This window comes from Mytilinidion resinicola (genome assembly GCF_010093595.1).
Source record: "Mytilinidion resinicola strain CBS 304.34 unplaced genomic scaffold BDZ99scaffold_16, whole genome shotgun sequence".
Taxonomy (NCBI): Eukaryota; Fungi; Ascomycota; class Dothideomycetes; order Mytilinidiales; family Mytilinidiaceae; genus Mytilinidion; species Mytilinidion resinicola.
In genome coordinates, this window is record NW_022985452.1 from 136,716 (window position 1) to 154,313 (window position 17,598).

Genomic DNA, 17,598 nt, shown 5'->3' on the forward strand with positions numbered 1-17,598 from the left:
CTAGGATCTAGACTCATCTCGATGTTGAAATCGGTCTCCAGTTAAAGGTGCCTTTGAATTCGAATATGCCTCCGGCGGTTTGTGAGGATGGACCAGCTGACCAAATAGAATGTTCCACGAAGTTGATGCAAGACCAGCTGGGTCTCCCATGTAGCCGTCATATGTGCTGGTTTGAACTGGCATGCTGGCAGGAACATGATTGAGAGTATCTGTCCAAGGCATAGCCTGCATAGGCAATGAGGACGACATAGAAGAATTGCCAACACTATCCGCCATCAAGTGATTGCAGTATGCCTGAGGGCTAAGGGCAGGTAATCCTTCAGGCGCGACAGAATTCGAGCAAGGCTTGTGTTGAGATTGCTCTGTGAGTTGGGCTTCCACTCTCGCTAGTAAGGTGTCAGCCTATGTATGCGTGCTGAGGGTCAGGGCTGACAACTAGTACCCATTCGATCTTCCAACGACTCAATAGCTTCCGTCAGGTCGGGTCTCGACTGTGTAGATGCTGGTATGTAGACACACGCCTCGTTCGATCGTTTGCACTTCTCGCAAGAAGGCTGTCCACCGTCACAGCGGACTTTCCGGTCACGGCACGTTCTGCACGCTACCTTGCGCGCAGATCCACTCATTGTGCGGTGCTTGAGCTTTGGAAGGGAGGTTAAGGCCAGTTTGCGGCCTATGATGTGGAGAAGGATTGGCAGGAGGTGCGATAGGCATTATAAAGGGTGCTGATCTCTTGGGGTACCCAGGCTTGCGAACTCGAACAAGCAAATACACATAGTAAACGTGGCTGGCCCATGAGAACGGTATCCCCGGTGAGTATGGTGCTCCGGCAATCAAGCTGTGTGAGACCCTTCATGATAGGCGATCTTGAAGTAGCTAGCATGGCCTGTTGCCTACATGGATTCTACAAGACACGGTCCGAGCCGAGGGCAACGCAAGTTGCAAGTCGAAGGGATTCCACGTGCTTATTCTATTGCGGGAGCTAGGCGCGCCACAATCGCCTACCACAGCACGTGGGAGCTAAGACAACGTAGAAGAGTCGATTCCTAGAGCGAGGTGACGAAATAAGAGGCTATGAGAACACGCCGCTCTTGATCTTCGCTACGATCGCTGTCTGCCGTGTTTTGTCCTGGTAACGTAAGCCGGACAAATCTTGGATCCTTCGCCGAACTCCCGTCATGTAGCTAGACTAAAGCGCTCATATGGCGTGCAGCAGCATGTATGTTGCCGGTCAGCAAATGTTCGGGGTATGAAGTGCTTTAAGTTAAACCGCCCTCTGAGAACAGAAGCCAGCTCACAAGTGAAGGTATGGTAGGGGTGGGGCGAAAGGCGATTGACTCGAAGTCCGCCTAGGACCCCGCCGTTACTACCTAGATACAACTGAGGACTTTGCGATAGCCGGAGTCACCAGCTTCCCGGCTCGTTCTGTGCCGGTCATTCGGCGAACTCGCACGTCCGATAACGCGACAGCGTGGGATGGCCTGGACTAAGGAAAGATGGTGATCAGATTCGACCTTGTCAACCGCTGTGCATAGCACCTTCCCTCAAGAGCAATGTTGCCGAGTATAGAAGCCTTGGAGATTGATTGCATCATGCCAAGGATGCCGGTATACAGCAATGCTGCGTTGGCAGAGATTTCATCATGCTGATTAGCAGCGCTGGGACAACGTTGCTGTGGCTGAGACGCCGGCTCGCCGAAAGCAAAGTCTAATCCTCATTCATGCCCGAGGGCGAATCAAATGGCTGCAAGGTCTTACGGGCTCTGGCTTGAGGACAATGATTGAAACAGTGGGTCATTACCTATTGTCCCAAAGCACGGCGCAAGGTTCCTGGAATGACCAGGTAATCATTCATACACACGCTGTCTTGGCCTTGTGGGAAGCTGGAATCTGGCATTACTCTATTACATGTCAGTCGTGATACACTGATCAAGCAAGTGCAAGTAGATAATGAAACCAAACAAGAAACTTCAGAAGAGGTTGAAAGTGGCCTTTACCTTTTGTAGCAACAGCATAAACAGAGCCCATAACCATCTAGGAATGCCCCCAGTGGCTTCAAATTTACGACACCTCATTTTACTCCAATCGGTCTTCCAAACTCCGCGTTAGCATCCACCTCTCGAGTCCCCTGCTAGCCGGGTAATTTTGGAGTCGCGTGTCTTCCTAGCCTGATCATTTATGGTCAAAACAAACGATACGAAGGCTAGCTAAGCGTGGCCCCTTGCGGATGATGTTCTGAAGGTCGGACGACACGAGACTGTTGAAGAATGGAGAGAAGAGGTGATGGAACGGAGACCGACGGGAGACGGAACAAATGCTGACTAAGCACCGGTATCCTGTAGTTAGATCTCGGGAGTCGCGTCGCGTCTCCTCACTCTCGCTGCGATTGCACCGACGTAGAGAGCTATTTGGCTCTGTCTCAAGAATGGCAAATATTTAACGCAGCCGTCACAGCTCGTCTTACTTAAGAATGAACCTGCAATAACGCCCGGACCATGTGTGCGAGTATTCTACCTCAATAGCATTAAGACTCCTATTACACCTTGCACGCCTTCGTTGTTCGTTGCTCGGAGAAGATCATACGGGCAAATTACTGCTCAAAGTAAAGAGGTACTCATGTGAAGCACTAGACGAGGCGGTGTTACGGTCCGATGAAGGGAGAATAAAAAGGAAGGAGCAAGATGGGAGAGATAGACTGATATATACACAGGGAACTACCAAACGCACGGCATCGACTCCCAACCCCCGATCTATCGGCGCAACTTCCTGCGATGAAGATATACTCCCCGAATGCCGACCTAAGATTCCGGACGAGCGACGACCATCTTAGTCCAATATTGCTCCAATGGATCGGATCACGAAGCTCTGAGTACTTTCTGGTGCATGGTCGTTGGAAGTACACAATTGGAGAACTTGGAGACTCTCTTCCTACCTAGATACTCGCTCGTAAAGGACGTTGGATACGACAGTTGAAGTGCTATGTTCCGCACTACATTCAGCCAATAGCACCAGCTTATCTGTAGGTATCTAGGTACTTCGTATCTTCGACGACCCCGCAGACTGCCCTACTGCGCGGACCTCGTAGCTACTATCACTCATCATACACCGAATCTATTTAGCAAACGCCGAACTGTATTTTCGAAAGGCAAGCCCATCTAATACATGTTCTAAGATGTCCGCCGATGCCGAATCAGCTCGTCGCACGGCGGAAGCTCGTGCCGCAGTGGCCGCTTCGCTGGCCGCCGTAGGAAGCTCCGTAGACGCCGAACTTCGAACGCGCGCCGCCGACCTCCATGCGAACTCAAATGCCATCGTAAAGCAAGAGAAGGAGCTAGCTAAGCAGACCGCAGCGCTGGCTAAACAGAGCGAACCGTGGCAGAAACTGGCGGACACTAGCACGAAAAAGCTGAATGAGATTGGCGACATTCAAAACTGGGCGGAGATGATCGAGCGGGATTTGCTGGTATTGGAAGAGACGTTGAGGCTGGCCGAGGGAAAGAAAACGCCGGATTCAGCGAGTGGGACCAACGGCTGGCCGTGATGGCTTTGTGGACAACTGGCCAGGAGTACCCCAGCCAGCCCGATTTTTTGAAACTGCCAGCAGCTTCTGCTGCACGACGACTCGAAATCGTGTGCTACGTGGCCGTTTGCCTCATCAACAAACTTGAGTACCCCGATGGCTGAACGCATTCCTACGACATGCCAATATCTTCTCGATCATCTGCAATCATTTGGAATCATCGTGCGTCAGCTCCTAGTACAAATCGTCAATGCTAGCAAGGCGCAACGTAAAGTGAAGTCGATGTACATCTAGGCTGCTATCATCAGAGAAAGATACACGGAAACAACTATCGTTCTCTCATGTCTACCTCGCGTAATCTGGTTGCATGACTGGCCTCGAAGCAGTCCTACGTGGCTTGTACTTTATATTGCATACCTTGTTACCCATGGTTGAATTTGAAGAAATGATGGAAATAAATTTCATTGGTAGATTGATCACCGAGCCAGTGAAGTGACGAGCACCAGCTTGGCTTAAAGTTGCGCAAAAGCTCCTCGCCAGTATAAGCCCACATGAAGTTCTGCAGAGACGGTACTATAGACGGACCCTTCGGAGGCCCCTTGTGCATTGAACCTGAAGCATCAAAGCTGTTCCCTTCGCAATGATAGCTCTGGTATATAACACCGCTTCTGTATCTAACTCAGATGGAAGTGAACATGCCGAAACTTATTTTTGACGCAAGGATGTGTGAGGAATCTTCTTGAACTTGCCCTTGGTTGCTACGTACCTAATTTTCAAGAATGACTGCGTGATGATCGGTTTCTACTGGAGAGAATTACGTCACGTGTCTGGATTTCACTAGCGCCACATTGATCCATAGACCTCTGTCATAGGGTTCGTGCTCCACGACGAGCACTCTCTCCACCAAATAAAACACACCTCCCACTCCGCTCGGTTGGCGGCCGCCTCTACCTACACCTCAGCGCCTCCCTTCAAGATACGCGCCTGCACCGCGCTCTCTTGTTCCGGTGACCCTCCACCACTACTCGTTCCTCGCCTTCCGATACCTACCTGCACCGACCACCACCCGCCGCTCAGGAAGCTCCTGCGGCATCGCCGGACCTTTGTAATAACTCGTCCGGCGATCGGGCTGTCAGGTGAGCGCTTGGAGCACTATTTGCCACAGGGACTCTACTCACTGAAGCTCTCTAGGTTGCCCGCAGAGCCGCACCGCAGCTTCTTCCACACTATTCCAGGACCGCCTCCATCGACCCGCCGTCCTGAAACCTTCCCTTTCACCACCGCATCCCATCAAGACCCCATCGGAGGAGTGGAATACGACTTAGGTTCGGGAAGGCTGCCTGCCTTCTGGCTGGGCTATTGCCATCATGGGCAAGATTAAGAAGACGGCTAATGCGAGGCACAACGTGACTGTAGTATGTATCTTCATGTCTTGATTCCTATCACTGCTCGCTGACATTGTCAACTACTAGTCTCCTATGATCACAGAGTTTGTCAAAGCCACTTCTTCCATTCCACTTTTTCAGTTACCCGCACACCTTGCTTCATTTCCTCGACTATGGCCCTTTCCTAGAGGTGACCTGTTCCACTGGATACTCGCGCTGAACCGCTTCGACCGCATACTGGACCTCTTCAACCAGGAATATGAGCTAGCGAGCGGGCCACAGACGCAGCCTTTCCAGCGGCGGCTACTGCTGAAGGGCGATACTGACGAGGAGGGCAAGCTGATATCGGAACAGACGCCGACGGGTGCCATTCTTGACGAGCTCCGCTTCTCTGAGGAAGGTGACCGCGAGTTGGTTGAACAGATTCTCTCTTTCACTAGGCTGCTTGTGGAGCAATGTGGGAATCGGAGTTTGTACGCGAGCAGCAGCCATCTGAACAACCTCCTCAACACGACGTCTATCTCCCTCCTCAAGACTACACTTCGCTTGAGCCATCGCCTTGCTCAGCGATACCATGCTTCTCGCTCACGGATGCCTCCGGCCTCCATGCACAACAATCTCCTCACAGGCCACTACAATATCAATCTAGAGAAGGTTAATAAGCTGGCGGCACCACTCCCGAAGTCCCCTTCAACTGCTCTAGCTCTCAACACACCGTCGGTAAAGGGAAAGGAGAAGGTGGCCGTGGATCGTAAGGGCAAGAGCGAGAAGATTAACCCGGCTGATCTGGTGTCGCTGGTCAAGGACGACATATCAGAATCCGTTCTCAGTGATGAATGGGGCGGGGTGGTTCTGTCTTACTACGAGCCTTCTCCAGTCGCTGTTGATGGTGCCAGCAAGTCCGCCGTTCCAGAGACGCCCGCGTCACCTACGATGCCCAAGACTCCTACTCCTGCCCGCCGGACATCAAATCTGGGTCCCAATCAAACTCCTCGACCGCATCGCACATTGTCTTCCGATGAATCTCCAACGACGGCGACGCTAGCTGGCAATCGGGACCACGAGTACGCACGGCACTCTGGGCCAAAATTGTTCGAGCTTTCCCCCTCCAAAGTTGCTTCTACCCCTGCGCATGAGCTGGTAAGCGCTGGCTTGAAAGAGGTGCCCGAGAGCTCTCAGTATGAGCTTTTGCATCGGATTCGGGTTGCCAAGGCCATGACATCGGAAAAGTCCAGTCGAGCAGATCTGGTGGCAATTCGCTTGCTTGCTGTTGCAAATGTCGCCTACGTATATTCGGAACCCAACTTTCAACAGAAAATTGGCCAGCAAGATTCTGATGAACCCCGTCGTCTCCAGCTCGCCTATCAACTGTCCGAACTTGTCCATCCCCCGGGAAATGGTGAATCTGGTGTCTCAAGAGAGCTCCAGACACATGCATTGAACGCTCTCGAGGCGTTGACAAAGCACAAGATCAAATCAGGGGACGTTTGCTCTGCACTCAGTGTTAATGTGAATCATGGAGTCCTATTCTACGTGGTACGAAAGGCTGTCGCAGAACTGGCAGTGGAGGAGACCCCCGGCGAACCCTCCGATGAAGATGACTGGCGGGAGGCACTCTTCGGATTGCTCAATAGCCTTCCAAACTCTCAGCTGCGAACAGGTGAAGCCATGGTGTCCGCAGGCCTGCTCGAGATTCTAGTCGAAGTACTCACACTCCGAACCAACAAGGCAGAGCGGAATCATCCGAAAGTCCTGGGTTTTTTGGACACCTTTGTATACAATCTTCGCGATGCTTTCCAAGCAATGGTCAACGCCAAAGGGCTGGAGATTATTGCTGATCTAGCTTCTTACGAGGTTGAATCGTCGAAGGCACGCGCAGAGCAAGGCGATGGGATGCCAAGCAACTTCAAGACTCAGTTGACCGATTACCAAATCCCTTATCATCAACAGCAAACACTTCGCTGGCTGTTCAAATTTATGAATCACATGATGGGTCACACTGGAGGTAACTTCGATCGACTGTTGCGGAACCTGATTGATTCTCCGCAACTGCTGCGGGCTTTGCGCACAGTGATATCGAACGCTTCGACCTACGGATCCACAGTATGGAGTATGGCGGTCTCAATCTTGACAAGCTTCATTCACAACGAGCCTACGAGCTACCAAGTAATCGCCGAGGCGGGGTTGAGCAAGGCTTTCCTGGAATCCGTGACCAACAAGACGATAGTGGAGAAGGAGGAGCAGGTCTCAGCCGACGAGGATCGCGCAGGATCTGACGAGACTACCCCACTTCCTGAATCCCTACGATCATCAACGAATCCCGCATTTATTCCGAAGCCAGCCCTGGTGTTCTTTCCTCCGCGAGATGGACCCTTGGCGCAAGGGATTTTGCCAGTCGCGGAAGCCATCTCGAACATTCCATCGGCGTTTGGAGCGATTTGCTTGGCAGAGGCCGGCATGAAGCTTTTCAAATCATCCGACGCCTTGGCGAGCTACTTTGAGGTTTTCGAAAGCCCAGCACATGTCAAGGCTCTGGACGGCGACCCGGATGTGTCCACCATAATCGGTAATGCTTTTGACGAGCTCGTTCGCCACCATCCTGCACTCAAGAACGATGTCCTCGATTCCGTCTACCAAATGGTCATTCGCGTGACGACCTTGTGCTATAACAAGGCAGCCGAAGAGGGTGCAGGAGCGAAGCTCTGGATCAATGATAAAGACGGTCGGATTGTTGTCTCAGGCGGTCGCCGAGCGCTCAAAGGCCAACAAGGACCCCTACATTCAGCCCTTCACGGCGACGATGTCAACATGACTGATGCGGATGAAGCGGACGCCGGCGATTCTTCCTTGGACAAGGATGCCACGTTCGATCAGGTTTCTGACGCTGAAGACGCGAAAGACAATCCTAGTGCTTCTAAATACATCGCCGTCGTGTGCAAATTCCTTGGGGGGTTCTTCTCTAATATCAGTCTCTGTCAATCTTTCATCGAGAAGGGTGGACTTGAATTCGCTCTAGATTTCGCAACACTACCTTGCTTGCCGTACAAGTTCAATGATCCTACAGGTTCTAGCGAGGAGGTGAGCCGAGTAATTCAGCTACTTGTCGAGCAGAAACCGCATTTAGCACTTCCGTCGCTTCTTCAGCGGGCACAGAAAGCTGTAGATCAGCTGGAGCCTCTGATGAAGCATAGCTCTGAAGAGGCCTTCTTTGCCCCGTTCACGAAATCGCCTCTGACGTCGGAATTTGCATCTTCTGCAACACGGCAAGATGTCTTAGACCATGGCACCGGATATGCGAAAGCCCTTGTTACAGTCCAAACACTCTGCAACGCGCTCTCCTTGACGTTCCAGTCCCAAATCTACAATCATCGCTCTACGAACAATATCTTCTCCCAGGTCAACCTTGCTGATATGTATGCGCGCCTAATAGAAAGCCTCGGCCGGCTTCATAGGAGTTGTGTTTGGGAAGAGATCCTGCTTCAGAACCAAATGCCATCAGATTGGGAGAAAGCTACGCGAATCAAGAGCTCTGGGTTTGGAACAGACGAGGCCGATGATGTCTTGCGAATATCGCATGATCGTACACCGTCTTTCTCAACCGAGACTACGACTGGTTTTGCGGATGGCCAGATCGCATCGACCAACGACAGCAACCACTCCGAAGGAACGGCAGACTCGGCGGCTCCCCGTAGAGATCGAGACAGTGCACAGTTCAAGAACACTCAAATCCTACGCTATCTTTTGAGCAGTGTGCCGACAGCAATCACGCCTTTCTTCTCCTCCCTCGGCAAGTTGCTCCTGTTCCGTCGAGGCATTGAACCATATCCGAAACAAGGTCATGTCATTGTAGCAGACCAACTTGCGAAAGCAGGCATGGATCAGTTGCTTTTCGACGTCCCAACCAATGCCGAATCAGCTAGGGATCGCTATGCCTATTGGATAGTCATCTTGACGGATGTCTCTCAACTCTTTATCGACACCGGCATGGAACGTGGCTATCCCCAGGCTTTGACACTTGTCTTGCAGTGCTTCAAGAACCAGGGGGGGTTTGCTGTTCTAGGCGACATTCTTGAGTCGTTTTACGATGAGGCTACGTCTATCATCGCAACACAAGGTGATGACAAGCCCAAGGATGATGTGCAAGGAGCGCTTAATCTATCCCTTGGAGGGGTCAAGATCATTCTCGCATTCTACCATCAGATCATCAACTCAAAGTTGATCAATGAGGCTTCACAGACTGCGGCGATGCAATCACGGCCAGACAAGGACCGAGATAAGCCTGACTACTTCTTTCCTAACCAGTTCGTGGTTGAACTTCGTGCGGCTGTCATCAAGCCAGTGCAGAAGATCTGGAACTCCGATCTCATGGACAAGGCTACGACTTCCATTGTGAAAACTCTAGTCGCAATCTTGAAGACTGTGTTAGACGGTGACACCGAAAATGGAGCTTATAAGCGCTCTGACAAACTTCCGACGCGTAGTAAAATTCCTCTGAGGGTATACAAAGTGCGTCCCGAGAGTGTACAACGGTTGAAAGATTCAGGCTTCACTGAGGAGCTTGCTATAGAAGCTCTATATCGCTGTTTCGACGAAGCTACAAAGGCTCGCGAATACTGCGCTGCCCATGCAACTGATCTCAGGGCTTCCCGGAACCCATTGCCCTATTATGAGGTCAAGAAGGAATCTTCCTCTTCGCCTGTGAGGGCCGCTGTCGTTGTACCCGAGCCAATGGATGACTCTAGTACATCTGTCGATTCGGAGGCCCCAGATACCAATTCTGTGACCATGGAAGATGTAGCGGACTACTCCAAGCAAACACCATCGGCAGCTGGAGCAACCTCGACAATAGAGCCAGCCGGATCGCACCCAGTAACTGGATCAGAATGGGATGGGCCCTATCTCGTCCTAAAACTCAGCGACCGAGAGGATACAAAGCCGGTCCCAGTCGTCACGGTGGATGACCTGGATAGTGAACGCGCTACGCTAAGGAAAAACCTGATCGACCGGTCGCTAGATGTACTCAACGTCCACGATAACGTTACTTTCGAGCTCTCTGACTTGATTTCAGCCGCTGTTTCCAAGGCAACGGAACCAACGGCATTGCGTGGTGAGATTGGATCTACACTGGTGCAATCTCTTATCTCGATGCAGACCGGCGATGACTTCCGTGACAACAGCAAGAAGATTGCTGCTTCCGCCCATCTGCTCGCGCTTGTTCTTCAAGAGAAGGACTTCTATGACGCGACTGTTGAGGAGTTGAAGGATAGCTTCTCGATACTGCTTGAGTTCATCAAGATCCCGCCCTCCCAGTCCACCGAAGAATCTGCGCCCTGGATAGGCCAAGTACTTCTCATTATAGAGCGCCTTTTGGCCGAAGACGCGCAGCCGCATCAAATACAGTGGACGCCTCCCAGCAGCGACAATCCGTCGGAAGACACGTCGATCGTGAAACTTCCCGAGCCAGTTGTGACTCTTGACGAAAAGAACCAGATGTTCGATGCCATCATGCAGGTATTGCCACAGATAGGCAAAGACGAATCTTTGGCGCTGTCTGTTTCTCGCGTTCTGGTAATGCTTACGCGGACTCGTAAAATTGCAGTTCGTCTTGGTGAAAAGCGAAATATCCAGAGACTCTTCCTCATGGTCAGACAACTCGCCGGAATCACAAATGACGGTCTTCGGAGCGCTTTCATGTTGATCCTCCGACACATCATTGAGGATGAAGCAATCATTCGCCAAGTCATGCGTAGCGAGATTCAGTCAGCTTTCGAGTCACGGGACAGGAGGGCGACAGACACGACAGCCTACGTGAGGTCGATGTACCAACTGATCCTTCGCGATCCCGAAACCTTCGTGGAGGTGACGAATGAGAAACTTACGATTCCGCGATACGAACCGAACCAGACACCACAGACTTTGGCGTTGAAAAAGGAGGCGACCGCTCTTCCGACCGCAGACAACGCTGGACCTGCCTCTGCCGAGATTAATGAGAACTCTGCGAGTTCCGACGCTGAAAAGATCAAGCCCTCAACTGAGGTGAAGTCAGGCGAAGGATTAGAGAGGACGAGAACTCAGGATCTTAAACCTCCTATTGTCGAGAATCCGGACGGCGTAATCCATTATATGCTGTGCGAGTTGCTGACTTACAAAGATGTGGATGACAAAGAGCCACCTGTCCAATTCTCTGACGACAAAGCAAAGAAGTCGACAACCACAGATGTGGCGATGGCAAATGGGGAATCGAGCTCGTCTGCACCAGCAGCTTCGACCCCTGTAACTGAATCAAAGAAGGCAGACAAAACGGAGTTCAAGGCTGAAGCGCACCCCATCTACATTTACCGATGCTTCATTCTTCAGTGCCTGACAGAGCTTCTTGCCAGCTACAACCGTACGAAAATTGAGTTTATCAATTTCTCACGCAAGGCCGATCCTCACGCCATGACGCCATCCAAACCTCGCTCCGGTGTCCTGAACTACTTGCTCAATGCATTGGTCCCAGTGGGAACCTTAAGTCACGGAGAAGATTTGGCGTTCAAGAAGCGGTCCGCAACCTCGTCCTGCGCCATCAATGTTGTCGTAGCTCTTTGTGTCAAAACCGGAGAGAATGGCATTGCAAAGGCTCTCCAGCCCTCGCCTTACGTCGAGGACGAGACCGATCTTCTTTTTGTCCGGAAGTTCGTGCTTGAGCACGCTATCAAAGCATTCAAAGACGCTTGCACATCGGAAGAACCACTGGATATGAAATACTCTCGCTTGCTTGCGATCTCTGACATCTTCTCTAAGATGATTCTTTCGAGACTCGATAATGGTGGCAGCACTAATGCACTCTCACCCACTCAGAAGCAACTAGCCAAGATCATGTATGAGAAGAACTTCATCTCGACGCTTACGACTTCTATTGCGGACATCGATCTCAACTTTCCCAATGCCAAGAGAGTAGTGAAGTACATACTACGGCCTCTCAAATTCCTAACCGAGATCGCCGTTGACCTCAGCACTCTTTACGAGGACTCGTCAACGCCAGGGAACACGGAAGAGGATGAGATATCAACTGCATCGGACGTCAGCGACATCGAGACAGATCGAGAAGAGACCCCGGACCTCTTCCGCAACTCTACTCTCGGCATGTTTGAGCCTGGACAGAACATGGAGTCCGAATCTGATACCTCCGATGATGAGGACGACGATGAGATCTACGATGACCAGTACGCCGACGACATGGAGTATGATGAAGAAATGGGCCAAGATGACGAAGATGTCATTAGCGAAGAAGACGAAGAAATGGATGGCATGGGCCCCCTGGAAGGTCTTTCTGGCGAAATGCCCATGGACGTCGAGGTCGTCATAGGTGAAGAGGGCGACGACGATCTCTCCGAGGACGAAGACGGCTCAGAAGACGACGAGGACGATGACCCTGACGACAATGATATCGAGGATATGGAAGAAGTCACTGGAGATGACGAGAACGCTAGCCTTGGCGGAGGGGAAGAAGACGACTGGGCAAGCGAGGACGAGGATCACGATCACGACGGCTTCCTTGGGCCAGACGACGACGCCGACCACGATCACCAGTCCTCTATTAACCAGATCATTCAGGTCATCGGAGAGCGTGGTGGCCCTGACCTCATAGACCAACTTCAGGGCGACATGGCAATGGAGATGGCCGCAGAAGAGTTCATGGAGGAGGACATGCCGGATGAAGATGATGAAGATGACGAGGAGGAAGAGTATGATGAAGAAGACATCATCTACAACCCGGAAGGTGAAGATGATGAAGACAACGGCGTACCCGACTTGGGCTGGGGCTTTGAGCCTACTCCGCATCCCCCCCGCGGCCATGCTCATCGCCTGAACCCATGGATGTTTGGAGGTGGTGACCGGATCATGGTACCCACATATCGATCTCATAGGCCTGGAACTGCTCCGCGCGGCAATGATGATGGGGTCAACCCTCTCCTTTCACGTGCAGGTCGGTCCGGGCCAGGTGGTCATTTTGGTGGGCCTCGCCCCGAGAGCATGAGTGATTGGGTTCACGCTATCGATCCCATCCGTCCTGGTAGGATATTCGGCGGCGACAGCCCAGTGTCTTTTATCAGCAACCTCCTCAACGCCATGAATCAAGGCACCGTTCATCATCACAACGGCGCGTTCCACCTCTCAATCGGAAACTTACCCATGGGGCTACCACCGCCTATTGATCCCGGGTTTTCGCGGAACATGCGTCGTCCACAAGAGCAACACACTCGAGCTTCGCGGGAAGATCCTTCCCTTGCAATTTCTTTCATCCGCGCCGGTACTATGACGCGCTGGCAAGAAGAGGCTCGGATGATATTCGGCAACAATGTTACAGATAAGAGCCAGCGAGTAGTCAAATCGATACTGCGACTGTTAGTTCCACCTGCACTCGAAGCTGCGAAGCGATCGAAGGAAGAGCTCGCCGCGAAACAGAAGAAAGAAAAGGAAGAAAAGGAGGCTAGAGAGAAGAAGGAGCGTGAAGAGCGTGAAGCTGCTGAGGCCGAAGCAAAAGCTGCTGCCGATGCCGAAGAGGCGGCGGCTGCTGCTGCTGCGGCTGCTGCCGAGACTACCGAACAACCTGCCGACGAGAGCGGCGAAGTGGAGCAAGCGTCTGCTACTGCAGTAGAGGGTCAAGCTATGGAGGGCGTTGAGGCAACTCAGCCAGGCCCTGCGGCCGAGGCGACTGAAGCAGGCCCAGCAGAACCAACGCCACGAATCACGACAACGATCCGTGGCCGAGAGCTTGACATAACTGGCATGGGTATCGACATGGAGTATCTGGACGCTTTGCCCGAAGACATTCGAGAGGAAGTCCTGATGCAACAAGTCCAGGAGCAGCGTTCACAGGCCGCAGCCGCAGGCGAAGAACCTACTGACATTAGCCGAGAATTCCTGGAAGCATTGCCGCCCGACATTCGAGAGGAGCTTCTCCAGCAGGAAGCTGCGGAGCGTCGTCGGAGAGAACGCGAAGAGCAGCGCCGCCGGGCACCCGCCGGTGCGGCTGCAGCTCGCGGAGAAGATATGGACACTGCTAGCTTCCTTGCTTCTCTGGAACCCGGCCTACGACATGCCGTCCTCATGGACCAAGATGAGGATATGCTGGCCCAGCTACCAGCGGAATTTGCAATTGAAGCTAGAGCCTTGGGGGGTGATCGACGGCTCAATCAGCTTGATGCCTACAATACTCAAATGCGGCGCGCACGTGGTCTTGGTCTTGACCGAGGACACGTCGACGAACAAGGTCAGAAGAGAAAGGCGCGGCCCTGTGTACAAATGTTGGACAAAGCTGGAGTTGCCACCCTTCTACGACTGATGTTCATTCCCCAGACTGGCAGCTCAAAACAGAGCCTCAACTCTGTGCTCAAGAGTGTTTGCGAAAACCGACAGAACCGCGCAGAAGTCATCAGCATTCTCCTCTCGATCCTGCAAGATGGCAGCGCAGACATCAACGCAGTGGAGCGGAGTTTCACCCAACTATCCCTTCGTGCTAAGCAGCCCGCCTCGCAAAAGACCCCACAGCCGCTCAAGAGATCCTTGACGGGTCAGTTTCCAACCGGCACCGAGGTGTCCCCTCTTATGGTTGTTCAACAATGCCTCAATACTCTGGTCTATCTGACCGGCACCAATCCACATATTTCGAACTTCTTCCTGTCGGAGCACGAGACTGCTGTTGGGTTCAAGAGTCGGGCAAACCGCAAAGGCAAGGCGAAAGAGACCAAAGCCACGAAATATCCTCTGAATGCTTTGCTCAGTCTGCTGGACCGGAAACTTATCATCGAGAGTTCAACTATAATGGAACAACTGGCCACTCTTCTGTGCAGCATCACTCAACCGCTGCAGGCCTTACTAAAGAAGGAAAAGGAGAAGCCAGCCGAGGAGAAGAAAGATGGCGACAATGAAGATGAAATTCAGGCGACACCAGACCAAGCCACCACTTCCGCTCAACCCGGAACTGGAACTTCTGGTGATACTGAGATGACTTCGGCGCCGAATGTTGTACAACCAATCCAGGCTACGGCTGAAGGAGAAACATCAACATCGGAACCTCAAGCACCAGCGGCCGAAGCAGCTGATGCAGAGGACAAAGCTAAGAAAGCTCGAGCTCTTGTGCCTCCAGACGTTCCGGATTACAACCTCCGACTAGTCGCTAAGATCTTGGCTGCCCGGGAGTGTAGCAGCAAAACATTCAAGGATACACTTTCCGTCATTAACAATCTGTCGCCTATTCCCGGGGCGAAGGAGGTATTTGGAAAGGAGTTGATTGATATTGCACAGAGCCTTGGCCAGTCAATCCTTAGGGATCTCGAGGATCTGACCGCTCAAATTTCCAAGGCAGAATCGCCCACCGATGTTCAAGGAATGGCGCTATCAAACTTCTCGCCTGCCAGCTCTGACCAGGCAAAGCTTCTCCGCGTTTTGACTGCTCTCGACTATCTCTTTGATCCCAAGCGGGCAGAGATCCAGGATAAACCGTCCTCAAGCGGCGTGGAAGCATTGGAGTCATCTCAAAAGGATGATATCCTCACTACGCTCTATGAGAACTCAACCTTTGGCCCACTGTGGAACAAGCTCAGCGAGTGTTTGGCGGCGATTCGCCGACGAGGAAACATGCTCAACATTGCTACAATCCTCTTGCCCTTGATAGAAGTACTGATGGTTGTGTGCAAGAACACGACGCTGAAAGATGCCCCTCTCGGAAAGATGCATGCGAAGGAGTTTGCGCTCTCCAGTCCGCCACCAGAGTCAAAGATGGAGACACTTTTCTTTACGTTTACAGAGGACCATCGGAAAATACTGAATGATCTTGTCCGCCAAAATCCCAAACTCATGAGCGGCTCCTTCTCGCTTCTAGTCAAGAATTCCAAGGTTCTCGAATTCGATAACAAGCGTAACTACTTCAATCGTCGGCTCCATTCGCGTGGCACAGAGGCTAGACATTCGCATTCAGCTCTCCAGCTTCAAGTTCGACGTGACCAAGTCTTCCTCGACTCATTCAAGTCTCTCTACTACAAGAGCGCCGACGAGATGAAGTACGGGAAGCTAAGCATTCGCTTTCATGGCGAAGAAGGAGTTGATGCGGGAGGAGTTACTCGAGAATGGTTCCAGGTGCTTTCGCGGCAGATGTTCAATCCTGACTACGCCTTGTTTGTTCCTGTGGCCTCGGACCGCACTACGTTCCACCCGAATCGCCTCAGTGCGATCAACCCAGAGCATGCGTTGTTCTTCAAATTTATTGGCCGCATCATCGGAAAGGCCCTCTACGAAGGTCGCGTTCTTGACTGCCATTTCAGCAGGGCTGTGTACAAGAAAATCCTTGGCAAGTCCGTGAACCTGAAAGACATGGAGACTCTAGACCTTGAGTACTACAAGTCGCTGCTCTGGATGCTGGAGAACGATATCACCGACATCATTACGGAGACTTTCTCCATTGATATCGACCAGTTCGGCGAAGTCCAAACTGTCGACCTGATCGAGGATGGCCGCAATATCCCGGTTACAGAAGACAACAAGCATGAATATGTCCGTCTTGTCACCGAGCAACGCCTCACAGGTTCCGTACAGGAGCAGTTGGAGCATTTCTTGAAGGGTAAGTTGTCCGAAAATCAAAGGGTAGACGTTTGCTAACATGCACGATTAGGTTTCCATGACATAGTTCCGGCCGAACTCATCTCCATCTTCAGCGAACAAGAACTTGAACTGCTTATATCTGGTCTGCCTGACATCAATGTTGATGACTGGAAGAACAATACCGAGTACCATAACTACACTGCCGCATCCCCGCAGATCCAGTGGTTCTGGCGTGCAATGCGATCGTTTGACAAAGAAGAGCGTGCCAAGCTTCTTCAGTTCGTCACAGGAACCAGCAAGGTACCTCTCAACGGGTTCAAAGAGCTTGAAGGTATGAATGGCTTTAGTCGCTTTAACATTCACCGCGACTACGGCAGCAAGGACAGGTTGCCAAGCTCTCACACATGCTTCAATCGTAAGGCTTACCTCCAACTTTCTTCTAAGTTCTAATCTAACAAATTACGCAGAACTCGATCTCCCAGAGTATGAAACATACGAGGCTCTCCGGCAACAACTCTACACGGCCATGACAGCTGGAAGCGAATACTTCGGATTCGCCTAAAAGCTTTTCGTCGCACAAACACAAACACCTCCACGAAATTGACGATAGTATGTTTCCAATTTTCAACTGCATTGGCCGGCGTCGGGAGAGATATCGAAGGCTCGTGCCAATCATGGGCTTTGGTTGTTTTCGATTTTGGCATTTCCTGGGCGGGACGCTATATCCTATCTCTGTTCGGGGCCCTCGAGCAAACTCCGACTTGCTTTACATCATGCGCCCCCTTTCGATCGAGATTGATCATGGCGTTCATTGCGGCACCTGTGTTTTGTTGTAACACTACAACTGGGGAGTGGAGAATGGAGAATAGAGTGGCGTGAAGAGAAATGCGGAGGGCTTGGAAAAAGGGGTGATGGACCGGAGTGCAGACGGTTGCGGTTGCGGTTGCGGTTGCGGTTACGGTTGCTCTTGCGGTTGTGATTCTTTTCTTTTCTTTTCTTTGCTTCTCTCCCTTCCAATCTTCCGCTTTTCTCGACTTTCTGCCATTCGGGCTGGGGGAGGGACGAGTGCAGGTCGTTCCCTTGTTTTCTGGCTCGGGTAGGACGGGATTGA

At 51.9% G+C, this 17,598-nt stretch overlaps 3 protein-coding genes across 3 annotated transcripts; 2 read left to right on the forward strand and 1 right to left on the reverse strand.

The window, feature by feature from the left end:
• BDZ99DRAFT_523664 (uncharacterized protein) lies at positions 1-626 on the reverse strand (the record flags this gene model as incomplete). The annotated part of the gene is made up of 2 exons (XM_033725818.1): positions 1-386; positions 443-626. The coding sequence occupies 2 exons, from the start codon at positions 624-626 to the stop codon at positions 1-3; spliced, it is 570 nt and encodes a 189-aa protein (XP_033573159.1).
• A 2,427-nt stretch (positions 627-3,053) lies between these two features.
• On the forward strand, positions 3,054-3,740 carry BDZ99DRAFT_91859 (uncharacterized protein). The gene has a single exon (XM_033729027.1). The coding sequence runs from the start codon at positions 3,172-3,174 to the stop codon at positions 3,538-3,540; it is 369 nt and encodes a 122-aa protein (XP_033573160.1). The 5' UTR covers positions 3,054-3,171; the 3' UTR covers positions 3,541-3,740.
• Positions 3,741-4,479: 739 nt separating this feature from the next.
• Positions 4,480-17,154, forward strand: BDZ99DRAFT_91844 (uncharacterized protein). The gene is made up of 5 exons (XM_033729026.1): positions 4,480-4,655; positions 4,711-4,934; positions 4,992-16,506; positions 16,558-16,902; positions 16,955-17,154. Exons 2-5 carry the CDS (start codon positions 4,887-4,889, stop codon positions 17,047-17,049), a joined length of 12,003 nt encoding a protein of 4,000 aa, XP_033573161.1. The 5' UTR covers positions 4,480-4,655; positions 4,711-4,886; the 3' UTR covers positions 17,050-17,154.
• The last annotated feature ends 444 nt before the right edge of the window (positions 17,155-17,598 follow it).

Excerpts from the sequence above, each read along its gene's own strand:
- BDZ99DRAFT_91859 (XM_033729027.1), top strand. The coding sequence starts at position 3,172 with ATGTCCGCCGATGCCGAATCAGCTCGTCGCACGGCGGAAGCTCGTGCC.
- BDZ99DRAFT_91844 (XM_033729026.1), top strand. The coding sequence starts at position 4,887 with ATGGGCAAGATTAAGAAGACGGCTAATGCGAGGCACAACGTGACTGTA. Across the intron at positions 16,507-16,557 it reads GTTGGAGCATTTCTTGAAGG|GTTTCCATGACATAGTTCCG; the intron begins GTAAGTTGTCCG and ends ATGCACGATTAG. Across the intron at positions 16,903-16,954 it reads CTCTCACACATGCTTCAATC|AACTCGATCTCCCAGAGTAT; the intron begins GTAAGGCTTACC and ends CAAATTACGCAG.